This window comes from Erpetoichthys calabaricus, chromosome 15 (genome assembly GCF_900747795.2).
Source record: "Erpetoichthys calabaricus chromosome 15, fErpCal1.3, whole genome shotgun sequence".
Classification (NCBI taxonomy): domain Eukaryota; kingdom Metazoa; phylum Chordata; class Cladistia; order Polypteriformes; family Polypteridae; genus Erpetoichthys; species Erpetoichthys calabaricus.
In genome coordinates, this window is record NC_041408.2 from 90,545,436 (window position 1) to 90,558,861 (window position 13,426).

A 13,426-nucleotide genomic window follows, 5' to 3' on the forward strand; every position below is an offset into this window, starting at 1 on the left:
CCTTTGGTATTTTGAAGGTGCCTGCTAAACCCAAACAGCATTTGCTAACAGCACAGTGTAGTTGTGACAGGTAACACAATTCAGGAGTGCAGTAAGGACACAAGTGACACCCCAGGGGAAGAAAAGTGCACAAGACAAAGAGGTCTCCCCTTTACTTGCTTGTCCAAATTTGATCCGATATTGCTGGTCTGAGCGCTCTGTTACTGCGCGCTACCCTCAGGACATCAGATTCTCTTTCAAGGAATGTTTGCTTAAAAGGTTGAATTTGCCTGCGACATACTACATCTTCTGAAAAGCTCTCCGAAAAAATGGAATGGAATGTTTATGTTGTACTAAAACCAGTTTCAAATAAAATAAAAAGGTGATCAGTGAAACCTGGGAAATACAGTCAAATAAGATGCCAGTGCTCCATTGACAAAAACACATAGAAACAATTGTTTTGAGGTCATTTCAAACATCCAGCCATCTTACAAACATACTTATCCATGGCATACCACTACATATGGCACTATATGATAGATAGATAGATAGATAGATAGATGATAGATAGATGATAGATAGATGATAGATAGATAGATAGATAGATAGATAGATAGATAGATAGATAGATAGATAGATAGATAGATAGATAGATAGATAGATAGATAGATAGAAAGAAAGAAATGAAAGGTGCTATATGATATGAAAGGCACTATATAATCCTTAGATAAATAGATAGCGTAGTTGGCAGGATTAGATAGATAGATAGATAGATAAAGTTGCTATATGATAGATAGATAGATAGATAGATAGATAGATAGATAGATAGATAGATAGAAATGAAAGGTGCTATATGATATGAAAGGCACTATATAATCCTTAGATAAATAGATAGCATAGTTGGCAGGATTAGATAGATAGATAGATAGATAGATAGATAGATAGATAGATAGATAGATAGATAGATAGATAGATAGATAGATAGATAGATAGAAATGAAAGGTGCTATATGATATGAAAGGCACTATATAATCCTTAGATAAATAGATAGCGTAGTTGGCAGGATTAGATAGATAGATAGATAGATAGATAGATAGATAGATAGATAGATAGATAGATAGATAGATAGATAGATAGATAGATAGATAGATAGATAGATAGATAGATAGATAGATAGATAAAATCAAACAATGAAAAAAATATTAAAAGGAGAAAAAGAAATTAACAAAGAAGTAGAGGAAGTAGGAAAAAATCAAATTATTTTGTGCAATGAAATATATTATATCCCAAAATGGAACTTCTCTCATAAACAGTAAAAGTCTCAGTCTGTAACAAAAGTTAAAGAGAAGACAAACTGATAGACCTTTGGTTCAGGACTAAACAAGTCAAAGTATTTTCTATTTAAAGATTTGTTCAAAATAATGCAAAAACAGAAAAAGAAATAAGCAAGGCAGTAGCAGAAAGGAGAAAAATGTGTTTATCAGCTGAATTCAAATAAGAACCAAACAGAAGCAGCAGCAGCTTAGTGCGATAGCCGGGGCCAAAAGCCGGGATATCCAAACATCAAAAGAAAAGCAAAATGAAAAATCAACAATCCCACCAGCATCTCCACTGGTACTGCTGCCCACAGTCCACCAGATGAATAAGGAAGTGGACCTGCCCTCTGGGGGTCAACATACAAGTGACAGGGCAGGTGACAATGACAAATAAAACTAATACGTACAATATACTAGATAGAGAGATGGATTGTGAAAGGCACCATGTAATAGATAGATAGATAGATAGATAGATAGATAGATAGATAGATAGATAGATAGATAGATAGATAGATAGATGTGAAAGGCACTATATAATAGATAGATAGATAGATAGATAGATAGATAGATAGATAGATAGATAGATAGATAGATAGATAGATAGATAGATAGATGTGAAAGGCACTATATAATAGATAGATAGATAGATAGATAGATAGATAGATAGATAGATAGATAGATAGATAGATAGATAGATAGATAGATAGATAGATAGATAGGATTAAAAGTCACTATATAATAGATAGATAGATAGATAGATAGATAGATAGATAGATAGATAGATAGATAGATAGATAGATAGATAGATAGAATAAAAAAATAAAAAATATTAAAAGGAGAAAAAGAAATTAATAAGAAAGTAGAAGAAGTAGGAAAAATTCAAATTATGGTGTGCAATGAAATATATTAGAAGGACAGATGACTTCACTACTTTTAAACTAGCCATTCATTTGAACTGCAAAACTTTGCCTTTTTACATTAAATACATAAATGGGCTTAACTTTGAAATAAAAAAGTCAAAATTAGTGTAAGTTGTCCCGAATTCACGGTGTTCATAAGACATGTAATGGTTTGCTTCATTAGGTATAAGTACATAAAACTAAATAAAATGTTGTGTTAGATATTTCACATATTAAAATGTGTGTTTTAAGTTAAATGTCTCAATATTCTCGATTGTAATAGAAATGTGTCATTTGTCTCCCTCTGACAGAGGTCTATTCAAAGGATCAAAAATAACATTCTATTTATACCGACTTTGAAATAGTCCATAACGGTACCCCACATGCTTCTGTTTGTCATGTTTAGCCTTCTGAGAGTGGCTCTTAGAGGTCTTGGACCACCGTAAAGAATCCAATATCAAATGTATTATCGTATTTGTGATCAGCAGCTTTAAAATAGCATTAAATGACATCCCATGTGCCTAAATGACCATTCCTGTTTTTTCGAACTTTGACCACTCATTTCCCAGTTGGGGGTGAGCCCCTGAAGTCCGCTGAAGTGGCGTCTGCACGACATGAACTCTTTCTGATCATTTCTCGGTTTTCTCTTTAACACAAGAGTGTAATTTCCTACACAACGTATGGTCCAAGAACGGCATAAAAAAAGAGGATTTTCGAGTCAAGAGGCCCAAATATATATTGGGTAACCCAAAAAGGTGCTGAAGTGAATTCAAAGCATTCATACAGTAAGTAATTCTTATGAACACAGTATTCTATTCTATACAGTGGTACACAATTTCAATTTCATAAGAATCATTAGGGACCATTTGTAATAATAATAATAATAATTCATTACATTTATATAGTATGCACAGACAGTGCAAATAAATCGAAGCCTGGACTCGGCAGATGTTCTCCGCCATAGTGCTGCATCAAATCGAAACAGTATTAGATCTATTAAACAATGTGAATCTGCTCCATTTAATAATTGTAATAATTTTAAAGGAGGAAGTATTGAATCCTGTTAAATTGCAGGTGTCTGCTTAACGGGCACCTGGAATAAAAATAAAGCAACAAAATGTAATTTTAAATGAATAGTTTGTAGATCGAACATTTAACAGTAAGGGGCAGAAAGTTTACATTGTTACAGTGCGTCTACTCCGAGTGCAAATGATGCTAATAATTAAAACACTACCAATCACTCAGTGTGTTTTCTTATAATTTTTTGTAACTCTAAAATTATTATATTCCGATATTCATTTACGTTAAAAAAAACATAACGTTGAAGGATAGTGTAAGATCACCTTAACATTGCACTGAAATTATAAAGCATATTTTTTTCCATGAACATAGGTTTTCATAAAACATTTTAATTTCTTTGAAAGAAAATAAAGAGTCGATTCCTTCGAAGATTAAGTCCGAGTTTATTTTTCTTTTTCTTAACCTGCTGCTTTCTCGAATGAAACGATAAGTGGGAAATAGCTAACGAGGGATGATGAGCCAATCAGAGCGTCGCGCGGGCGTTTCTGGCCAATGAAGAGAAGCGCGAGCCCATTGGCGCCGAAGGCGACGTGGTGCTTGAGGAGGACACGCCAGTCAGCGCCCGCGCTGTGAGTAGCGGTTTTTTGGCTGTCAGTTGGGATGACACTTTAAAATTGTGTCTAACCGAGGTGCTCCCGACTAACTCGCAAACATTCGCCGCTGCCTGATTCCCCCAGAATATGTAAGTCCATTTCCTTTAACTTCTATTTCCCATTTTTGTCGCGCGTAGATGCGGTGCACCTGTTTATTCAAGTGTTTCGATTGGGCCATCGAGAAGAAAACTCTCTAGTCTGTGGTTGGAAGTGTATCTGAGGTGTCTGTAATGTGTGAAAGTACATAATACATTAAATGTATTTATGCTCACAATTCGTGTGCAGAAATAACAAACAGTAAATAATGAAGGGGGGAAATTTTAATTGCATGTCACGTTGTTATTGCATATAAAATGGTTAGGATGAGAAAAAATATTATCGTTACTAACTAAACGCAACTTTTGTAGTCGTATAGCATTACAAAAAAACAAACGAAAAGAAAAAGTTTTATTCTGCATTTCAATGTGAAACCCAAAATGAAACATTTGTTTGCCCGGCCCGTGACTACGATGTGTTCTTTCAGAGGAAGGTTCACCGCTGATTTATACAATGAATAGACCGATGCACGTGTCTTTATTATAGGAAACGCTGTTAGTTTTAAGAATGTAGTGTAAAAAACAAAAAAGGTATTTTTCTGTAAACCAAAATGCCATATAAAGGAGGCTTTTTAAATTAAACAGACCGAATCGCCCACCTCATCAAATCGAACAGGTTTAAAGTGGCTCAGAGTTCAACTCTTCTGCTCCACCGACCCTGTGAACGTGTCGGAAAGGACGGATACCCCAGCACTCCTATTATTTCTTGAGATCCCTTCATTAAAAAGAAAACGGTAACGAAAAACAAAGTATGGTAATATGGTAATAAATTAGACAGTAAAATGTTCAACATTTTGTTGGAGCATGTTAAGCGTAGTCTTATTTAATTATAAATATGAATGCAAAAATGGAAAAGTCATTTTGATAAATGACAGCAGCTTTTTTTTTCCGTGTACGCGGCTAAACGAAAAAATCCTTTAAAATGTAGGACCTGTAATCTTTAATGTGTAAATATGTGTGTATTTATGAGTTGTTTATTTGTTTATTTCACGAGATACATGACCAGCATCGCTGTCTTAGTAGTTGGAACCCTCTGTCTGTCAAATCCTAAAATTTGATCTTTGAAATGGACTCGCTTTTCTAACTCTGATATGTGCGAAGGAGAAGACTGTAATGGCTGGTTCCTGCCTTACTACCGAGGCTGCCAAGATGGGTCGCCCTCTCAATACTGTGCGCTGATTTATGAGTGTTGTATTTTACTTAACATTGTGCCTTTGGGGGGCAACTTTCTGGATTATGAGACATATGTGAGAATATGCAGCGTTTTTCCAAAAATCCGGCATTAGCTTTCAAAGTATAAGAAATGCCCTCCTAGCTACGACTTCAATTAATGTTTCACTTGATTTAAAAGGTAATTAAAAAAATATTATATTATGGCACCATTAAAAAAATTAATTTAAAGGCAGATAACTGAATTATGCATTTTCAGCAGAAAACCTTAAAAATCCAGCACCCTACCGTCAACCCCCGAATACAATAAACTCACAGAAGTCAGAACCTCGGACAGTTACATTGCCATGAAACTGAGAAATGCAGACACAGAACGGTATTTAACAGTAAGATGTGAGTGCTAAAACTAACATTTATCTTTTCCACTAAGTAAAAAATGCTAATATTGTTTCATCCTACTTAAAATATTGAACGCATAAATGCGGAATATTTAAAGGAAAATCTTTTGCTAATTGCGCATTTGTGGTTTGTCTGTTGAAAATGGAAACTGATTTAATTTTAATATATATTTATGTAGAGCCCTGTTTTCATTCACAAACATAACATTGTTGAATGCTCAGTATAATTCATTCTTACATACACACAAAATGTATTTTTCTAGTCTTTTATGCATGGCAGAATCCTATTGACAGTAATTAATGGAAGTATAAAGCAAATAAATAGATAGATAGATATAGATAGATAGATAGATAGATAGATAGATAGATAGATAGATAGATAGATAGATAGATAGATAGATAGATAGATAGATAGATACTTTATTAATCCCAATGGGAAATTCAAATTCTTCAGCAGCAGCATACTGATACAATAAATAATATATACAGTAGCCTATACAAATCCTTAAAAAATAATTCTGTGGGACCAGCACCTATTGAAAGAAGGTTAACTCTGTTTCACCTTAAAGGCCTTTTCAGTTCATTCCTGTATTTTCCAGAAATTGATACAGCACATGGTATTTTATATTTATATAAAATAAAAATATATATCGACTACAGTACTGTATATATGTGATTGATTAGCTTCATATTTGTTGTGGGATCCTGCCTTTTGCACATTTCTGCTGAGATAAATCCATGCTACCAATAATCTGCATTAAAGAAGCTTACAGATGAATGGTTAAATTATATATTTATATCTATCTATATAATGAAATATATTATTATATATTAATTAATATATATTGTATGTTTCCTTGATGGTTGATTGTATGGAGACTATCAGGATAATTTATCCCTTTCCAAGCTAAAATAATGAAAATAAATAAATAAAATAAAACAACTGCGTTTGATTCCTTTAATTTTTGACCAGGTGTGGGTGTGCTGCTAAATTAGGTAATTTAAGTAATCCATTATATTAGATTTTTTTTTAATGATTATTAACATATAAAAGGTTATATTCCTTTTTATGTACCATTTAAATGAACTTCATTTAATTTTTGGTAACATGGTGAACAGTAATGGTTGTAAGAATGTCTTAAATTTTCTCTTTATGCGAGTTTATATAAAGTCATATGCTTTTGTATAAATATATCCGTCCATCCATCATCCAACCCGCTATATCCTAACACAGGGTCACGGGGATCTGCTGGAGCCAATCCCAGCCAGCACAGGGTGCAAGGCAGGAACAAATCCCAGGCAGGGTGCCAGCCCACCGCAGGGCACACAACCACACACCCACACACCAAGCACACACTAGGGACAATTTAGGATCACCAATGCACTTAACCTGCATGTCTTTGGACTGTGGGAGGAAACCCACAGGGAGAACATGCAAACTCCATGCAGGGAGGACCCGGGAAGTGAACCCAGGTCTCCTTACTGTGAGGCAGCAGCGCTGCGCCACCATGCTGCCCTTGTGTATGTATATATATATATATATATATATATATATATATATATATATATATATATATATATAAAAATAAGAAACTTGAATGTACTATATACATGGGTGTGTTTTTGTATGTCTGTTAATAAGGACTGGTTCTCTCCTCTTATCTGATAGTTCAGTAAATTAATAGACGCATATTATATTTGCAAAAAAGAGCCAGTAAAATTAAAATTTAATGGAAAATGTTTATAGCGCTATTAGATGATTTTTAATAGATAAATTGTTTGTCTAAACCTAGACAGTGCTGTTTGCATACTGAATAATAATCATGTGTAACACTTTATGATGTAATAGTGCAAGGAAGTCTTGAATAAAGTAATTTATTTCAGTCTGGGTTTCTCACTTACTGTAAATGAATCCATGTTTAGCATTGAGTTTCTGTTCTTAAACATTAAGTCTGTTCTTTACAATATCAGAGACATAGGCTAACTTTAAAGATGATTGCTTGAAGGTGAGTAACAGTCCACCTGGGGGCGGCGCTGGTGAGAATGACTGATGACATTCTTAGCAGAAGGTGCTGTAGGAGAAGTTCTGTTTATGTTGCCCATTCCTCTCATTCCCCTCATTCTGTCAAGTTAACCGTTCTTTTTTTATTTTAAATGCCTGCAGTTCCCAGTGAATCAATGTTTTGCAGTTATACATGAAGAAAAATATTCTTTAACAGTGAACCGCAGTACCTTTAATGCAAGTTATGTAATAAATTTAATTTGATTCTTACTTTGATTTTTATTTTGAAGGAAAACACTAAGAGGAAGCATTTTATTCACTAAGAGGAAGCATAATATTTACTTATCTACCTATTTATGTTTTTATTTAAAGCGTTTCTGTAAGAAAAACAAATTTTCTCCTCGGAACCTATAAAGATCTATCTATCCGTCTATCTAAACTTGTGGCCTTTCTTCAGCTTTTGGAAATGGTTAATCTAGTACTGTGTATGCTGCTTCTTCCCATGAATTTTGGATCAAAACTAGGAAATTTGGAGAATGTCTGTAGGCCTTGTCTTAGAATTTGAATGAGCATTTTGAATAAGACCTCTGAAAAGAACACACACCTGATAAGTAAAAGTAATTTTGAAAGGTCCTTATTTGATTTTGACAAATAAGCTTCCCTGTATTACTGTCCAGCCAACATTCTTTTGGCTCAAGGGTGAATCCTGTACTCAAAGACATCAGTGGAAAGTGCATTTAAAAATAAAACCAGGAAGTACATCTTTAAAAAAAAGTTGGGGACTCTGAAAGAAACTACTGAGACATGGAGTGGAAGCAGAACCCTTGAAAACCTTTAAGAAGAATCTGGATGAGGCATCAGGATAGTTTGTCTATTAACTAAACAAACGGGCTTGATGGACTGAATGGTTTCCTCTCACTTCTCAAATTTCTTATATTCGTATGTTCTTACAATAAATATGGTCACTGGGAGTAAGGAGGGATGAGTACAGTAGCGTTGTATTATTTGACCCTTTTTATTCCTTGTGTTTGAATTCCTGCATACACTAAAACAGATCTCTCTTTATATATTTCTTGTTCATAGCTTATTTGGCAAAAAATGGCAATCAAAAAGAATATTATGTTACACTATGATTCTGTTATTATAAAAAAAGATTTCAGTGTGTTTAATGAAACTAGAAACATTCTAGCCTAATTCATGTATTTCTCTTGTATGTCCAGGTGTGTGTAAAAGCTGATACTGTACTAAATGAACATGGATACCCCGGCCATTGTTTACTCTGTCCTGTTTGCATTGCTTGGCCTTGTAAGATGTCAGGAGCTGCCAAGTAAGTACAACATCTGGGATGACCAGTTTTGTCTGTGCTGTGCTAGGACTGTGGTATAAAACAGATCACAGTAAAATATCTAGCTAAAATGTTTTTCTGCTTCAATTGACTACTACAGGGGTCCTCAATCACGGTCCTGGAGGGCCGCAGTGACTACAGGTTTTCATTCCAGCCTGTGTCCTAATTAGAACTCAGTAATTGCTGATAATGATAATTGGTGTTTAATGCTCTGCCTTGTTAGTGCCTTCATTCATCAAAGACAAATTTGAGTTCCTTTGTAGATCAGAGGTCCTCAATTACAGTCCTGGAGGTCTGCTATGGCTGCAGGTTTTTACTTCAACCAGTTTCTTAATTAGAACCCTTTTATTTACTACTAAAGCAGTACGTTTTTTGGGCTTAATTTTAGTTCTCTTGCCTGTTGCCATTCAGAACCCTTAATTGCCTATTTTAGATTTTAGCAGCTGCATTTAAGTTTTAATTGTTGTCTGTTTTCTTAATCATACATTAATTAATAATGAGATGCAGATAACCAATAAACCAGCAGCTCTCCAGCTAACGCGCTAAGTATCTGTGATAAAAAAAATGTTTAGAAATGAATGAGAGGGAAATTGGAAGGACCATTAAGCTTAAATATATTCTGGTCCATAAAACACATGGATGACGTTCTCACAGAAGGAAACTCTACAGTGCAATTCAAATTGCTCTTGGATTGAATGCAAGCACTAACAAGATAAATAGTTCAATACCAAGTTTCATTATCTGCCAGGACTGCTTTCTAATTAGGAAGCTAAAAAGTTGCAGCCACTGCGGCCCTCCAGGATTGTGATTGAGGACCCCTGGACTAATACATAGAGAGATACACATTTGACCCAGTAGTATTTTTATGATGCATCCCACCGCCTTGAGTGTTGCTATTCAGTACTTACAGTGCAGTTATACAGCAGGGAAAATAAATATTGAAAGCATCAACGATTTTCAAAGTAAATATATTTGTAATGGGGCTATTGGTATGAAATTTTCACCAGATGTTGGTAACAACCCAAGTAATCCACACATACAAAGAAATCAAAACAAATAAGTCTATAAATAATCCATATTACTAACCGAGAATGCTAAACCGGATGATGGACGCAGGCACATCCGGCCATGGGCCGTAGCTGCAAAAAGACGTACTGCGCCGGCGCAACAAACAGTCCGCGAGAGTCGGCTGAGGACCCGAGAAAGGCGGACAAAAGAGGGCGAGAGAGGCGGATGAGGGGCCGCGAGAGACGCAGGCGCAAAAAGAGTCCGACAAGAGCACAGAAAACAGGAGTGAGCACATACAGAAAGGAGTCACAAAAATGAGGCTCAACAAGCACCAAAATAAGGAAAAGGCACATAAAAGAGTACTCAAACGAGGGGAAAGCACGAAACACATTGCACACGAAACTAAACACACCAAAAAAAAAAAAGGACAGACGAGCGCACAATAGCAAGGCACGACCATACACCCCCCCCCACCCCACCCTACAGGCACGGGACAGGACGGGACACACACCAAGAGGGGGGTTCAACAAGCCCATGGAAGACCAAAAAAAAGAACACAAAACCACCCCACAGACCCTACAAGCAAGGGACGGGACACACACAAAGAGGGGGATTCAAACAAGACACAGGAACACAAAAAGAAACAAAACGCTCGCGCAACAACGATCCCCCCCACACATCCATAAGAAAAAATGTCTCGACTCCAAAAACGCAAAGCTCAACTAAAGCTTCTAACTAACGATGTACCTAAAAGTAAAAACTTTATGAACTGCGTTAGATCCTACAATAGTTCATTTGCTTTTAGTAAATATCAGGCCACCAAAAGGCAATGGACCATACTGCTTTCCCATATGTGCACAAATACTGCATCGCATTGGAACAGTGCACCCTGAAACAAATCAACAACGCAAATATGCACAAATCTACATCCTAGATCCACATTACACAATCTATCAATCAAAGTGTTGCATCGCAACAGGCACGGATTCAAAACGAAACACCTCCCGTCTCAGACATACGTTAATGGCAGCGAAGGCTACAACGGGCTTCTCACACAGCACAGGCAAATCGATTACAGCTCCAAAACAACACGTCCCAAATACTACACATGCAACAACGCGCCTCTCAAACGGCACAAGGAAAACATACACCAGGAAAATTCATTCGGATTAATGAATGTCATTTGCAATCATTGTCATTCAGTTCACTTCCCTGAAGAAACAACTGGCAATACAAGTTATACATTTACACGTTGTTGTCAAAAGGGTCAAATTAGACTGCCTTCTTTACATTCATATACTGAATATCTACAGAAGCTTATAACTGACGATGTACCTGAAAGTTAAATCTTTATCAACTGCATGAGATCCTACAAATCGGTATCCACTATGAACATTAACGGTGGCACTGCACGTGACATCCGTCTTGAAAAAATGTTGTTTATTGATGAATGTTCAATGGCATGAAGTCACTTACTCAACACTATTCATAAACTTCTACAAACGTTTATGAATAATAATATTCGATTTGGAGGAAAGGTACTTTTATGAGGAGGAGATTTTAGACAGTGATTAGCTATTCTTCCAGATGCCATGCACTCAGCTATTGTTCAGTGCACCTTAAAATACGCAGACAATTGGCATTACTTTCAAAAGATAGTTAGTAAAAAAGATACGATGTCCAGAACCAGATCATAACAATTGCTTATTACAACTGAGAGATGGTACACTCACCAATACAGATGGACTTCAGCCACATATTATTACAATTCCTCAAGCCTTTATCTGCGACGACTTAGTTACAGAGACATTTGGAACAGCAATCTCATTAGACCAAATGCCCCTTTTAACACAACACACTATATTATGTCCAAAAAATATTAATGTGGAAAACATAAATACCCAAGTCATTCCATTACTTCCTGGAGAGACACAACTCTTTCTAAGCTCTGACAAACTTGACTCTGATCACAACAATAACCATCTTAAATGACCTTACAAGTTCTGAGCTGGAATTACCTTTTACACTTAAACGGCGTGTACAAAGAAATTTTCAAATAAACCTTTACACTGTGCCACACACTTTATTGTTTGATTTCTATTTGCATCATCTACACCGTCACACTATTCTATATCTCATTCATACATCACGCTCTTTGTCATTCCCAACACCAGGGGTTGGCGAGCGAAGCCCACCCCACAGACCCTACAAGCAACGGACGGGACACACACAAAGAGGGGGATTCAAACAAGACACAGGAACACAAAAAGAAAGAAAACGCTCGCGCAACAACAATCCTCACCCCCCCCCCCCCCCCCCAACAAACACACATCCATAAGAAGTGACACCCAAAGCCACATATTCTAAAGTGAACGTCAACACCTTCACACTAGACAGCATAGGTGTCAGCATAGGTGGATCTCCTTACAATAAAGCACTATTAACCGTTCAACTGCAGAAAAGGAAACATATTAACAGTGACTGCGATCCTCCGGAGTGGCAGCAAATCTGTTAATAAATGGTCGTACATGTCACTCAATATTCAAAATACCGGTCCCAATCACAGAGACATCAGTATCCACTATGAACATTCACAGTAGCAATGCCCGAGACATCCGTCTTGCAAAACTGATAATTATTGATGAATGTACAATGGCATCCAGTCACTTACTCAACACCATTGATAAACTTCTACAAACGTTGATGAATAATAATATTCCCTTTGGAGGAAAAGTTCTTTTATTAGGAGGAGATTTTAGACAATGCTTAGCTATTGTTCCACATGCCATGCGCTCAGCTATTGTTCAGTCCACCTTAAAATACGCAGACAATTGGCATTGCTTTAAAACAATACAGTTGGTACAAAACATGCGATGTCCAGATCCAGAATATAACAGTTGGCTAATACAACTGGGAAATGATACACTCACAAATACAGATGGACTTCACCCAGATATTATTTCCATTCCACAATCCTTTATCTCAGACGACTTAGTAAAACAGATATTTGGAACAGCAATCACATTAGACCAAATACCCCTGTTAACACAACGCACTATATTATGTCCAAAAAATATTAATGTTAATCACATTAATAACCAAGTCATTTCATTACTTCCTGGAGAGACACAGATCTTTCTAAGCTCAGACAAAGTTGACTCTAATGACGACAATGAACATATAAATTTCCTCTTAGAATATTTGAACACTATTAACCCTGCCGGATTACCACAACACGACCTTGCCCTTAAAAACGGAACAATAATCATGCTATTAAGAAACCTTAACACAAAACAGGGTTTATCCAATGTCACACGGTTAGTCGTCAACACCATGACACGCAATGTTATTCAAGCGACAGTTCTTACAGGATCACATGCTAACAATACTGTTCTCATTCCTAGAATTGACCTTACGAGTTCTGAGCTAGAATTACCTTTTACATTGAAACGCCGACAGTTCCCCATTAAACCTGCATTTGCCATGACCATCAACAAATCACAAGGACAAACCATGGACAAGGTTGGCATCTACCTCTCTG

The 13,426-nt window shown here is 36.2% G+C and overlaps 1 protein-coding gene across 1 annotated transcript in view; it reads left to right on the forward strand.

Moving 5' to 3' along the window:
- Nucleotides 1-8,780: 8,780 nt before the first annotated feature.
- Nucleotides 8,781-13,426, forward strand: part of zmp:0000000760 (collagen alpha-1(IX) chain) — a 55,074-nt gene continuing 50,428 nt past the window's right edge. The window contains exon 1 of the mRNA XM_051919258.1: nt 8,781-8,859. Coding sequence (XP_051775218.1) covers nt 8,781-8,859 — 79 coding nt within the window. The remainder of the gene's footprint in view (nt 8,860-13,426) is intronic.